The sequence below is a fragment of the Drosophila miranda genome, chromosome XR (assembly GCF_003369915.1).
Source record: "Drosophila miranda strain MSH22 chromosome XR, D.miranda_PacBio2.1, whole genome shotgun sequence".
Lineage (NCBI taxonomy): Eukaryota > Metazoa > Arthropoda > Insecta > Diptera > Drosophilidae > Drosophila > Drosophila miranda.
This window is the reverse complement of record NC_046674.1, coordinates 23,853,804-23,865,805: the sequence shown is the minus strand read 5'-3', so window position 1 is coordinate 23,865,805 and position 12,002 is coordinate 23,853,804. Positions and strand designations below refer to the sequence as shown.

At 50.8% G+C, this 12,002-nt stretch overlaps 1 protein-coding gene across 1 annotated transcript; it reads left to right on the top strand.

Moving 5' to 3' along the window:
• The first annotated feature begins 7,540 nt into the window (after nt 1–7,540).
• Nucleotides 7,541–11,460, top strand: LOC108153530 (WD repeat-containing protein 63). The gene is made up of 6 exons (XM_017283592.2): nt 7,541–7,910; nt 7,974–8,638; nt 8,701–8,866; nt 8,930–10,215; nt 10,281–10,659; nt 10,718–11,460. The coding sequence occupies exons 1-6, from the start codon at nt 7,663–7,665 to the stop codon at nt 11,388–11,390; spliced, it is 3,417 nt and encodes a 1,138-aa protein (XP_017139081.1). The 5' UTR covers nt 7,541–7,662; the 3' UTR covers nt 11,391–11,460.
• The last annotated feature ends 542 nt before the right edge of the window (nt 11,461–12,002 follow it).

The window sequence follows — 12,002 nt, the reverse complement described above, 5'->3', positions numbered from 1 at the left end:
TTGCCGCCAAATGTGTGTGTGGGTATATCGGTCTGGCCAAAAGATCAATCTCCCGATCGATGCCAGTGGCAGCATGTTAATTGCTCCAGAAAATTGAGTTATTTTCAACTATTTTGATTGCTGCCTGTTGACCTTTTTTATGCCCAATCTGAGTCGGCCCACACCCACGAAAATGTCAGCTCGTTCTGGTTCGGTTTGGCTCGGATTTTTTTTTTGTGTCTATTTGGCCAAGATCACTTCTGGCACTGCGCCAAGTCGCAGCCTGAGTGCTGGGTGCTGGGTTCTGTGTCGTGCCCCTCGATGTTTATCGACAGTCGCATTCATATACAGTATATACGAGTATTGCTGCCAAATAAAATTAAAATTGTAGATTTATATCGATCTCGAGAGCTCGACAGCACATACCCTCCCATGAGGTTTGAGGGAACTTTGCTCTCGGCCTAAACTTGGTAAGCCTTTTGGGCTTACACCTCGGCTTGCTTTTGGTTTGCTTTGGGCTTCGATTAAGTTGTTTACGTGCCGATTAACCCCCTGTTAGAAGCTGCTTAGTGGCTGCTAAAGTGTTCTTGCCCGAGAGGGTATTAAAACGCCTTCCTTTGACGCCTTGATTTTCAATTTATTTCGGTGGGGGGGGAGGAGGGTAGGGGAGGCCTGAGAAAATTAATCATTAATATTGCCATCGGGGGCGGCAAGCTATGTAAATTTTCGTCGATGTTTTGTCGATTTTCTGTACGCCGGAAACGAGCCTTAATTTTCATGGGAGCTTTTCATTTGCCACTGCTCTTTCCCTCACACCCTCCCGCCCGCTGCCTCGCTCGCCCGACAATGCCTCTTGAGGCAGATGCAACACCTGTGTGTGGAGACTTCAATAAAAATGTAATTACGCCCTCTAATGGCGTACGGGCAACGCACCAAGCCAGCCAACAGCTCGTGTGGCAGGCCGCCGTCCATGCCCCTGACAGTCTCCACTCCACTGTGTTGTGGCAGCAGCACCATTAGCAGCGGCAGCCGCAGCCGCAGCCGCAGCAGCAGCAGCAGAGGCCAGAGCACAGAGCCCGATGGACGCTGCTTCTGCCTTGGCCTCCGCTATGGCCAGTTGATTGATTACACATTCGCCGCGTGGGCCGCTGCCGCCGCTGCATGGTAATGTCTGGCGTTAATGCTGATGTTGCCACGTTGCCACAAATGAGCAGCACTGAGGCATGCAGCACTGCAGCACCCTGACAAGATCGTAATGATCGCACAGATACCACACCAGAGAGCTGGGATGCTGTGATGCTGGGTTGCTGGGGAGCCGGGGAGCTCGGGGGCTGAGAGCCTCGTGATGTCATCAGTGGCAAAAGGAAAAACAAGCGCCCATTCAACGATTATAAAATAAATTGTCTTTCCCTTGGTGGACCTTGATTTGCCAAATGATTTATGGCACTTCAAATGGCATAAAGTTTTTCCATAAAGATGGCATTCGTACTGTCTGCAAAATTGAGATCTATCTGTGAGTGGGGCGCGGGTAGGGCGGGAGGGGTTCCTTTCGAAGTTGTTCGCCAAAGACTTTCATTTTCACTGTTGCCACATTCTCGTAATTCTCGTAGTTTAGTAGCCTGGATTACCTCAGTCACAGCAGAGACTCCCAGCGAAAATTTCGCTTTCTACGCCACAAACGCTTTGACAGCGTGCGGCTGAAATGTTGCACGTTTGACCAAATTTGGTCACAGGCTCAGGCCTCAGCGGCAGCGGCTGCCACAGCCACAGCCTCAGCCTCAGCCCCAGCCGCAGCCCCAGTCTCAGCCCCAGCTTGAGGTTCAGTTTTGGACGACCGCTGTGGCCATGACGATGACGATAGAGGCGACCTCCTCCCGGCGGCACGCTCTGGTAGCTTCTTGTCGCCGTATGTCATGCGCTTTATCTTGATGATGCTGGAAGTCATGAGCCTGCTCTTGGCCAGAGTCAGAGTCAGAGCCTGATTTCGCTGTTTAACATAGTTAGAGGAGGCCCCAGGTCTGGAGCTCCACTGGTAGGGATTTTCACCGCAAATACAGTAGCTGCCACTGCCACTGCCACCAAGTAGCTGACTGGCTGGCTGGCCGTTCCACGTGGGTTGGGGCAGGTCAGTGCACCCTGGTCTCTGGGTGCTCGCTGCTCCGTCCGTCCGTCTGTCCGTCCGTCTGTTCGTCGGTATGTGATTAAAACGCTAAAACGCAGACAATCATAAATATCAAATGCGCCATATTTTAGGGTCTCTGCTGCGCTCTGTGGGTTTTTTACCCTCAAACAGACCCTGAAAGAGATAGCCATACAGCCATAGAAAGAGATGGAGAGAGAGAGAACGGTTTCACTTTTGTTTTGAGCACTGAGCGACACCTGGCGGCGAGTGGCGGCGCACCATGACTCACATATCCACCAAAAGTGCGGCCCAAGAAAACTCTGAGACCCAGAGCCAGAGCCAGCCCCAGTCACAGTCACAGCCCCAGAGTCACAGTCCCAGTTCCAGCTAGAGGAAAAAAAAAAGTGCATCATAAATTATTTCCACTCTGGCGTTTTCCTCAGTCAACCTTCCTTCGTATTTATTTTTTTTTCCTTATTTTCCAAACCATTTTCATTTGCTAAAGTAGTCACACGGTCAGCGCCAGAGCACCGGACCACATTTGTCGCCCGGCCGAAGCGAAATCGAAATTGAAATTGAAATCCTGGTTCAGCCTCCGTCCCCGTTCCCGTCTCCGGCTCCGACTGTAGATGAAGCCCCCAGACTACGGCAGCCGCCGCACTTTGGTCACGAATGTCGGTCAAACGTGTTTTGTTTGCTATTTTACAACTTTAAATATGCCACACAATGGCCAAGCCTCCACCTCTTGGACTCCCTCCCTGCCACTTTGGGGCACATGCATACCTAATTTGTGTGCATATTTCTCCGGGGATTATCACTCTGTCACACTCCCGAGCTTTACCTCCAGCTACAGCCCAGCTCCAGCCCAGCTCCAGCTCCAGCTCCAGAGCGGCGAATCAGCCACGATCTTTGGTGTTGGTGTTGGTCTTGGTCTTTCTGCCCCTAATTCCAATTACAATCCAATGTGGCAGTAGTCGAATTTTTGAGTTTTTATCAATTCATAAGAGGATTCCCATTGAGACAGAAATAGGGGGAAACATGCATTATCGGGATCAAATTATCTCTGGGAATACAGTGAGACTTGGAGCTCAATATATTACAGAATTAGCCACGATAAAAGGAGACTGCCGCACCTTTAACGGAATAGCTAATGGACCTCATGATCACTACAACCAATAGCCGATTGATATCTATAGAAATTAAACGGAATTTGCAGTTGAAGACATTCTTGAGAACAACATACCTTAAATGATATAAGATATACAAATTTAAAAGAGATTTTCCAGATTTATATTGAATATATGATACCGTTTACATGATACCACATCTTACATCATTTCATAGTTAATTAGGCCTTGCCGAGTGTCTTCTTAGTGCAATTTTCACTTTCACCAATTGAAGGGCTTCCTCTCGTGTTAAAATTATGCGATGTTTTCATAGTACGATGGATGTTTTTGCTGGCCAACAATTAGTCAGTTTAGCAGCGACTCTCTCAGGGGAAAAACAATGAAATCTGCGATTAAAGATTACGACCAAAGACCAAAGCCAGGAGTCTAGGCCATAGTCTAGTTTTGGGTTCTGTCGTAATGGCCCATTTTTAATGGTATTCCGTGGCTTTCCGCTAGCCTAATCTCATCCCAGAAATCTATGGGCACTTCCTTCTACCACATGTTGCGCCATCGAGCGGCAGGCAGGCAGGCGGGCAGCCAGGCAGTAGTCAAATCAGTAAACTATTTAGCCCACTAACAAATTTCTCACATAATTCACAAAACGTCGGTAGTAATACGGAAGCCGTTTCTACGAGTTGGTTGCAAATTTCACTCTTCGGCTGATAAGTCGCCTGGCAAATTTGCAGGCACTCAAATTTGAATTTCATGTCCCTTTTATCGGTGCGACTATCTAACGCTTAGCCTTCGTCTCCGTCTCAGTCTCCGTCTCAGTCGCCGCTTTGGCCTTAACTTCAGCTCAGGCTTCAGCTCAGCTTTTGGTCCGGCACTACTTGGCCCGGCTAGAAGTGGCCATTGTGGTTGAGTTTTCTTTTTGGCAAATTTTCCCGGCCATAATAGCATTTCGTGCTGGGGGGTTTTAGCGCCTTATTGGGCGGCATCGGCGGCGGTTCAACGGATTGATGTGCACTGTGTGAACAGAGTTTTTCTCGATATTTTCGGCAACCACAAAAGTTATAAAATATAGAAAATTATGCGCATCGGCTACTGGTTGATGGGGCTGCCACAGCCCTCTCTCACTCTCACTCTCACTCTACCTCTCCCTCTCTCTGTATCTGCCTCCTGGTTGTCATCAAAAGCGGCGCCGCAGTGCGGGGCTTCGAGTCGCCTCGGATCGGTTTGGGGGGCTGTTGCCTGGCACTTAACACCTTTTTGACACACAGCCAGCGACGTCAAATGCAAATGAAGATAAATCGCTGCCTCTGATCTTTTTAGCACCTTTTTGCATACATTCCCCCAATCGGTGGTACGTCCAGGCGGCGGTGTGGAACGGGGCAACAGCAACAGCGACTCCTGGCCAAGCTCCGGTGACAGCCGACACAAACATGCAACATTTTGTCGCCAGTTGTACAACTCCCGACTGTTGACTGCTGACTGCTTGCTGCGCTTGCTGCCACTACCTCGAATGTGGCCTGTGTTGCATGGAAGTTTTTTTTGGGGATTATGATGGCAGCCAAGGCGGGATCTGAGGTCCCTGATACCTGATACCCTCTAAGGAGATTAGCTGACTGATGGAATAGCTGGCCTCATCAGCTGCGTTTTTCATTGGATGTGGCAGGATTTAACTATTCGGGAATGGTTCTTAAAGATTCCCAAAGGATGATCAGAAAGATATTCTGAAATGGACCAAGCCTTGAGCTAACCCTAATTATGTAGTAGGTTTTGCTAGGGATATGATTATAGAGCATTTGTCGTTGAACAGGGATACAATTTACAAAAAGAAACATCTATATAAACAGACATGGAAAGATATAATTTTGATGAGAACTAATTAATCTACAAATTCCAATGGAAATATATCTCTTAAAAGGACCTTTCAACAGGATTAAGATGCGAAACCCATAAGAAAGCACGCTAAGAATTGGGTTGCATCGGATGATAATCGTTTGGGGGATTGACAAATGCATTTTAATAAAAGAATAAAATTGTTTTGCAGATAAATATTTAAGAAGAGAGGATATGCAAAAGATGCTTTCCAATATACCCGAGTATCGGAGACTTTGGTGGCCAATCTGGAAAGCGAAAACACTTCGCTTTATGATTACTTGGCTCTGAACAGCTTGGCCCTTTCATCGGCCCAGACCCGAGCGTATCCAATCTTCGAGTTGATGACTTAACCTTTCCTTTTCTGCCATCTGTACGTTGCAACGTTGTCAATAAGGTCAAGGGGGGAGCTGCCACTGCCACTGCTGTTGCTCTTGCTGCTGCTGCTGCTGCTGTTGCACCTCGGAAACACTCATACACAGAGAGGCACATATGAGGGGCACAATCAGAAAATTATCAGCCTGCCCCCGAGAGGCGTCGTTGTCGTTGGCTGTGGCTCTGGCTGTGGCGCTGGCTGTCGTCATTGTTGTGGGGCCTATGCCTGTGCCTGTGCCTGTGCCTGGGACAAATGGAAGGCTGGACGGCTGGACGGATGAGGAAGTTGTTGTGGAGCCTGTGTGGTTCGATCGGGTCTGTGCTGCATTTGTTGCATGCCACCAACTATCGGCTGGCAGCGGCTGGAGCGACTATCGGCAGCAACGTTGTCGCGTTTTTCTTTTATTTAAATTACGAAATGTTTTGTCAACAATTTGTCCAGTGATTTATTTGCTTTTGTGGCGGCGGCGGCGGCGGCAGTGGCAGTGGCAGTGGCTGCTCTTGCGACTTGCCACCGCAAGTATCGTATCCGGAGGCGGCAGCGTCAGCGGCAGAGGAGGCACACAATAGCCTGGTGTGGCTAATCGGAGTTGCAAGTTGCAAGTTATCAGTGGACTGAGTGACAGGTGCATAAATTGCATTTAAAATCGAAAGTTGAGCTCTGGCTGGGCAGACGCTGACGCTGACGCCGCCGCCCAGAATGAAAGTGAGCGACGTGCATCCATTAAATGTGTGCCACTCATCCACGGTGGCATGCCACTGCGCGGTGCGCAGTGCATTGACTCTGCTGCTGCTGCTGCTGCCGTCGCAGCTGCTGTCCATCAGAGAACTTTCGATTTCGATTGCGTAGTGCGTTCGTCAACAGAGAGAGAGACTGAGACGGGACTCCTCTCGCCAGGAGACTTTCCATTGTGGCGTTTGTTGAACCGATCTCTGAACCGATCTCTGCAACAAGCGGGAGACGGATGGCAGGGTCAGGAACTGGCACTGGCACTGGCACTGGGACTCGGACAACAACTGGTGCTGCTGGCTGCTGGCTGCTGCTGCTGCTGCCACAGATCACACAAGAAACACATATTTCTTGCCAGAGTTTTATACGTTTTTTCGGCCTGCTGCATGCTGCTCGGATTCGGTTTTTTGAAGCCCCCGTGAGTGACACACAATTGCGTTTTTTGCGCATAGTTCCGTATTTGGTCAGAGATAATGATGTGAAATGCGGCTGGCTGCTGCCTCCAACATCCCCAACGACAACGACATCGAAGACAGGCCTCAGCCTCAGCCACAGCCACAGCTTCAGAGGCGAAGGCGAAGTCGAAGTCCGGAGCTGCAGCTCCAGCTCCAGCTCCAACAGACAGCTCCACAACAAGGCAATCACCCACTCAAAATTGTTGCGGAAAAATTGGCCAGGAGTCGGAGTCGGCCATTCGGATGCATGTAAATGAGTGAAAATGTTTCAACTTAATTCTGTTTTTGTGCGTTCAAGGCACGGTTGCCACGGAGCCAAGGGGGCCAAGGTGGGCAAGGGGGGGGGGAGGGAGGGGATCGTCATGGAGAGAAATTCAACAAAACCTTAACCGGAGAAATGACACTGAGGAAAAAATATATGTACAAAGTTTAGAAAAATAAACTTTAAAACCTAAGCAAAAGTCCCCTTTCCATCCTTCGCTCTGCTGGTACATCTTTACTCGAAGGACATATAAAACTGGAGAATCTACAATGAGACAAGCAAAGCTTTCGAATATACAATATTGGGACTTGCCAGGAGTCCAACTAGGAAGCTTTCCTGAAGCGCAAAGAAAGATAGAAGGAGGGATGCGCTCTCCTTGGGTACATGTCTGATATAAAAACCCACCCTTAATTGCTAAGCCGCACTGGGAGAGGGTAAGAAAGGCAGTCACAGGAACACTTTTGTTCTTTATTCTGACTATACGGAAACTAAAAATGGTAGAATGAAAGTCCCCCTGCAAATCCTGCTATGATCCAATTTCTAAGCAAAATTACCTCTTTTCCAGCTTGTGTCAAATTTCAAAAAATTTTCTCTCAGTGTAGACACACCGCCTACCCTGCGCATGCCCCAGTAGTACACATCGTATTGCCATAACAGTATCTGGGTTTTCAGTTTATATTTGTCAGTAGAGAAAACATTGGAGCCAAAAACAAATCGGTGTGAACGAGCACTTTCGACAGCATTTGATAATGGAGACTGGTTCTGGAACCGAAGTGGATATAGAGGGGGGCATGACACCCCCGGAGCCGGAGGGGGGTGCACCGGGGAGCATACTGGAGGCGCCCCTCACGGCAAAGCCCAAAGCGCCCTATCTCAAGAAGTTCATAGAGCCCGATTCCGATGAGGACGTGGTGGGCGATCTACGCCAGCTGTACAATATCCACGAGTCCTGGCGCACGCTCCTCTCGCTGCCCAGCTGCCAGAAGGTCATGGTCTCGTGAGTCGAAAGATGATTAATGCGCTCACCCCATCCGCTCACTCAATCCCTTCCTTTTCGCAGAGAGAACGTTCAGAAGAGCATGAATATTGAAGTGGGTGTCAATGTCACGCAGGAGTTCCCCTGGAAGCAGGTTAAGTACAAGGATCTGCGGGACATTCTGTTCGAGGAGCTGGAGAACGTGATGGATCTGATGAAGCTGTTCAAGAACTTCAACCAGGAAAACTACGTGCTGATCGGCTTCTGTCCCTTACTCACCGAGTCCGTGGAGGACCCACCGGAGGGCGATCCCTTCATCTTCTTTTCCAGCCCCAAGGATACCAAGACGGCCATGGGCATCATTCAGAACATGGAGGCCTTTGAGCGCTGGCGGATGCAGCGGCGCCTGCGCAAGAAGCCCCGCCGCTGGGTTAGCCAGGGCACCGAGAACGAGATGATCGTCCTGGTGGAGCACTTCAAGGACGAGCCCATCGACGTCGAGATCCAGAGCGTGTACCCCATCCAGGAGCCCAAGCACGTGGCCTTCGACTACCGCATGGCGCGAGATGTGCGCGACGGCGTCATCGAGCTGCTGCCCAACGAGAATATCAAGTTCGAAAATGTCACCCGTCGTCGGATTACCGTCGCCGTTCAGTCCGCCCCGGCGCTCATCCATCGCGAGCAGCAGACGAATCCCACATTTCCCTCGAATGCCTGGTCGCAGTATCTCTACGAGATCGATGAAAGCGGCAAGTGCATCTCTTTTCATCTCTCTTTAACTTCGATTTGATAATCTCTGTGCTGCCACCAGATCTCGAGCTGGACGACACCGATGTGGAGGAGGAAGAGGGTAAGCTGCCGAAGCCCATAAGCCCTGTAGAAGATCAGGAGGTGCCGGTGAAGCCGCCACCCGAAATGTCCGATCAAATCAAGCTGCTGCTCAACACACTCGACTTCAACCAAATCGACAGCTATCGGTGGGTAAATCCTCACAGATCTCTCTTCTTTATCCATCTATAGAATCGTCTTCTGCTTTTTAGCGATGACTATATGCTCATATCGAACAAGCAGGTGGTGCAGTACACCAATCAGTACCTTCAGGAGTTCATCTGCTTTGCCAACATTTCGAAGAGCAACAAGCGCTTTGTGGCTGGCCACGACTGGTACCCGCGCCTCTCCGGATTGATCGCTGTGTCGTATGCTTTCAGCACACCGGCCACCGTCAAGCTGGCCACGAATCAGGAGGACTGGGTGCAGCAGGCGGTCCTCCAGCCGAATCCCGTGCTGCTGTGGAGCTTTGCGGATAATCTGAACTACAAGCTGGAGTTTGAGGCGCCAATCGAGACGACGGCACTGGCCTTCTGTCCCTTCAATGGGGATCTACTGCTGGGCGGCTGCAAGAACGGACAGGTGGTCATATGGGATCTGCAGGGACGCTGTGAACGCTTGGATGAGGAGGAATACCTGTCGGCCGCCCAGGCCAAATACCGCACAATGATCGGGGACTTTCTCAATTGGACCATTGATCTGGACGAGGATGTGATAGTTGCCCCGGCCACCATCTCGCCGCTGGAGAACTCTCCCAAGGGCGCCATCACTGGATTCTATTGGCTGGGCAATCAGTTTTATATGAACAACTTTGGCAAGGTGTACACCGATCCGGACACACGCGTTCAGCACAAGTTCTTCGTTACCTGCGCCTTTGATGGCACCGTCAGCTTCTGGAATCTGGAGCCGAGCTCCAAGCAGGAGAAGGACAAAATGCGGACACGTCTGCTGCCCAAGGAGCTGACCCAGAGCGAGTCGGCCATCAAGTCGCAGATGGTGAAGCCCACCTACAATCTGTACTTCAATGAACCACTGACGGGGATCATAGCGGACAGCTCGGTGTTCTCGATTCGCACTCCACCGCCCAAGATGATCATGGAGAGCCCAGCCAATTATCCCACTACGCTGGTGCCCAAGAATCCGCCAACCCTAAGGCAGACCATGATCCTGTCCACGTTCTATGGGCACATTAGTCGCGTCGAATGGCTGGGCATGTACGCGGACTCCGATCCCAAGGAGATTGTCAACTGTTCGGTGCAATTTGCGATGGTGCATGATGGTCCCGTGGTGTCTGTCCGCAAGAATCCCTTTTATCCGGAGCTCTTCGTCTCCATCGGGCGCAATGTGTTCGCCTTGTGGAAGGAGGACTATCCCCATTCGGCGATCTTCTGGCGGAAGCGACCCTGCGATCTCACAGCCGTTGCCTGGAGCGAGAATCGTCCCGCCGTCCTCTATATAACCCGCATCGATGGGATACTCGAGGCGTGGGATATTCTGGGTAAGCTGATCTCTTTCTCGAGGGGTTTATTGCGAGGGTTTTACAAAAGCGAAACAATCCCCAAGCTCGCGACGATGATGCCTGTCTGATCGAGATCCTGGGCGGCGGCATTATCACTGGCATCACCGAGCACCGACCCTCGCTGCCCTACAAGATCCTCGGCATCGGGGACTACAACAGCAGCATTCGGATGGTGAAGCTGCCGCACAGCTTCGATGTGCCCCTGGACAACGAGCTGCAGAAGCTGATGAACTATGTGCTCAAGGAGGAACGTCGCAAGACTGGAATACAGGCGTGGGAGCAGAAGTACTACGAGCTCAACAAGGACATCATCGAGGCGAAGCGCGAGGCCGAGGAGGAGACGCGCAAGGAGATGGAGCGCATCGAGCGGGAGGAGCAGCTGAACACCCGCAAACGACAGGCGGAAGGTGAAGAGGAAAACGCGTAAGTACGACATAATGGTCCATAATGTCCTTTGCCCCTCAACTGAATCCCCCTGCAGTGACAGCAGCAAACCAACCCAGGGATTGGCCTACAACGAGCGCATGGCTGTCCTCTGGGACGAGCTGAATCTCAACCGCATGATGACCATCCTGATGTCGCGCAAACAGATGGATCCCGAGAAGCTGGCCCGCGAGACGGCCCTGCAGAAGGAGCAACTAAGCTACGAGGCAGCCAAGAAGGAGTCGCATGTGAAGCTTCTATCCACGCTGGACAGCGAGATCAACACGATCCGTTCCCGCATCCTGCCCGCCGAAGTGCCAGACATGCAGCGCAGCGAGATGATCCAGGAGCGCATCAAGCGCGAAATGGAGATGGCCGACACGTATGAGCGGGTGTGCGAGAACTCCTTCGAGATCCTTAACATGTTCAACGAATTCAAGCCCATCGACTACATAGAGTTCCTGGAGCGGGGCCGTCAGCGTCGCAAGCTGCTCGATCAGGCCCTGGGCGGCAACACTGATCGGCTGCTCTGGTACCAGGAGAAGGTCAAGAACATGGAGATCTACGAGTGCAACTTTGGCTATGAGTTCCTGTACACCACGCGCCCGGACTCGGGGCCTCCGAGTGATGAACCACTTGGACGTCCAAGTGATATTCCATCGGATACTATTGCGGCAATGCTGTCCAACACGGATACTCTATCGAAAAGTCATCAATCGGAGGATGTGTAACGATCTTCCTTTCGCTTACCAGAAGTATTATAATTATTCCAAAATGTTAATAAATGTTCTCTTAGTTAACCTTCACTTAGCCAACTACTGAACCCTTCAGGGGTTCACCCCTGCCGTCTCGCTTGATTGCCTTTTGTTTGTTTTGCCAAAAGTCTCGTAAAATTCGGGGGCCTAGTGAACCCTGAAGCCGCGCTTCCGCTTTATAACCCAACTGCTGGCTGAGGAGGGTTCAAGTTTATGGCATTTCTAGCCGCAACACACAAATGAAGTCATCTGCAGGGCGTGCCATGGGTTTAATGAACCTGCCCCCCATTCATGTACCCCATCATCAGCGGTGGCGCATTCGCTGGTGGATTTCCCACGACTGGTCATCGTACCACCAGACACATAAGTGTAGCCTGGCTCTCTGGCTAATACTCTGATCGGGTGGGGGAGGGGTGGGGAGTGGATTGGAGTATCCGTACAAGTGGAGTAAAAGGCAAATGGACTGCGGGCAGTCCATCATTTTCGCAAGCAGATAATCATATACATTTCGGAAGCAATGTATCTGAACTTTACCATAATTTCGAGTGCATTATTATTGGCCACAAACTGTTGCATCATCATCGGTCT

Bases quoted from the DNA above. Each gene is read 5' to 3' on its own strand.
- LOC108153530 (XM_017283592.2), top strand. From the start codon at position 7,663: ATGGAGACTGGTTCTGGAACCGAAGTGGATATAGAGGGGGGCATGACA. The intron at 7,911-7,973 runs GTGAGTCGAAAG...TCCTTTTCGCAG, and splicing joins TGCCAGAAGGTCATGGTCTC to AGAGAACGTTCAGAAGAGCA. The intron at 10,216-10,280 runs GTAAGCTGATCT...ACAATCCCCAAG, and splicing joins CGAGGCGTGGGATATTCTGG to CTCGCGACGATGATGCCTGT.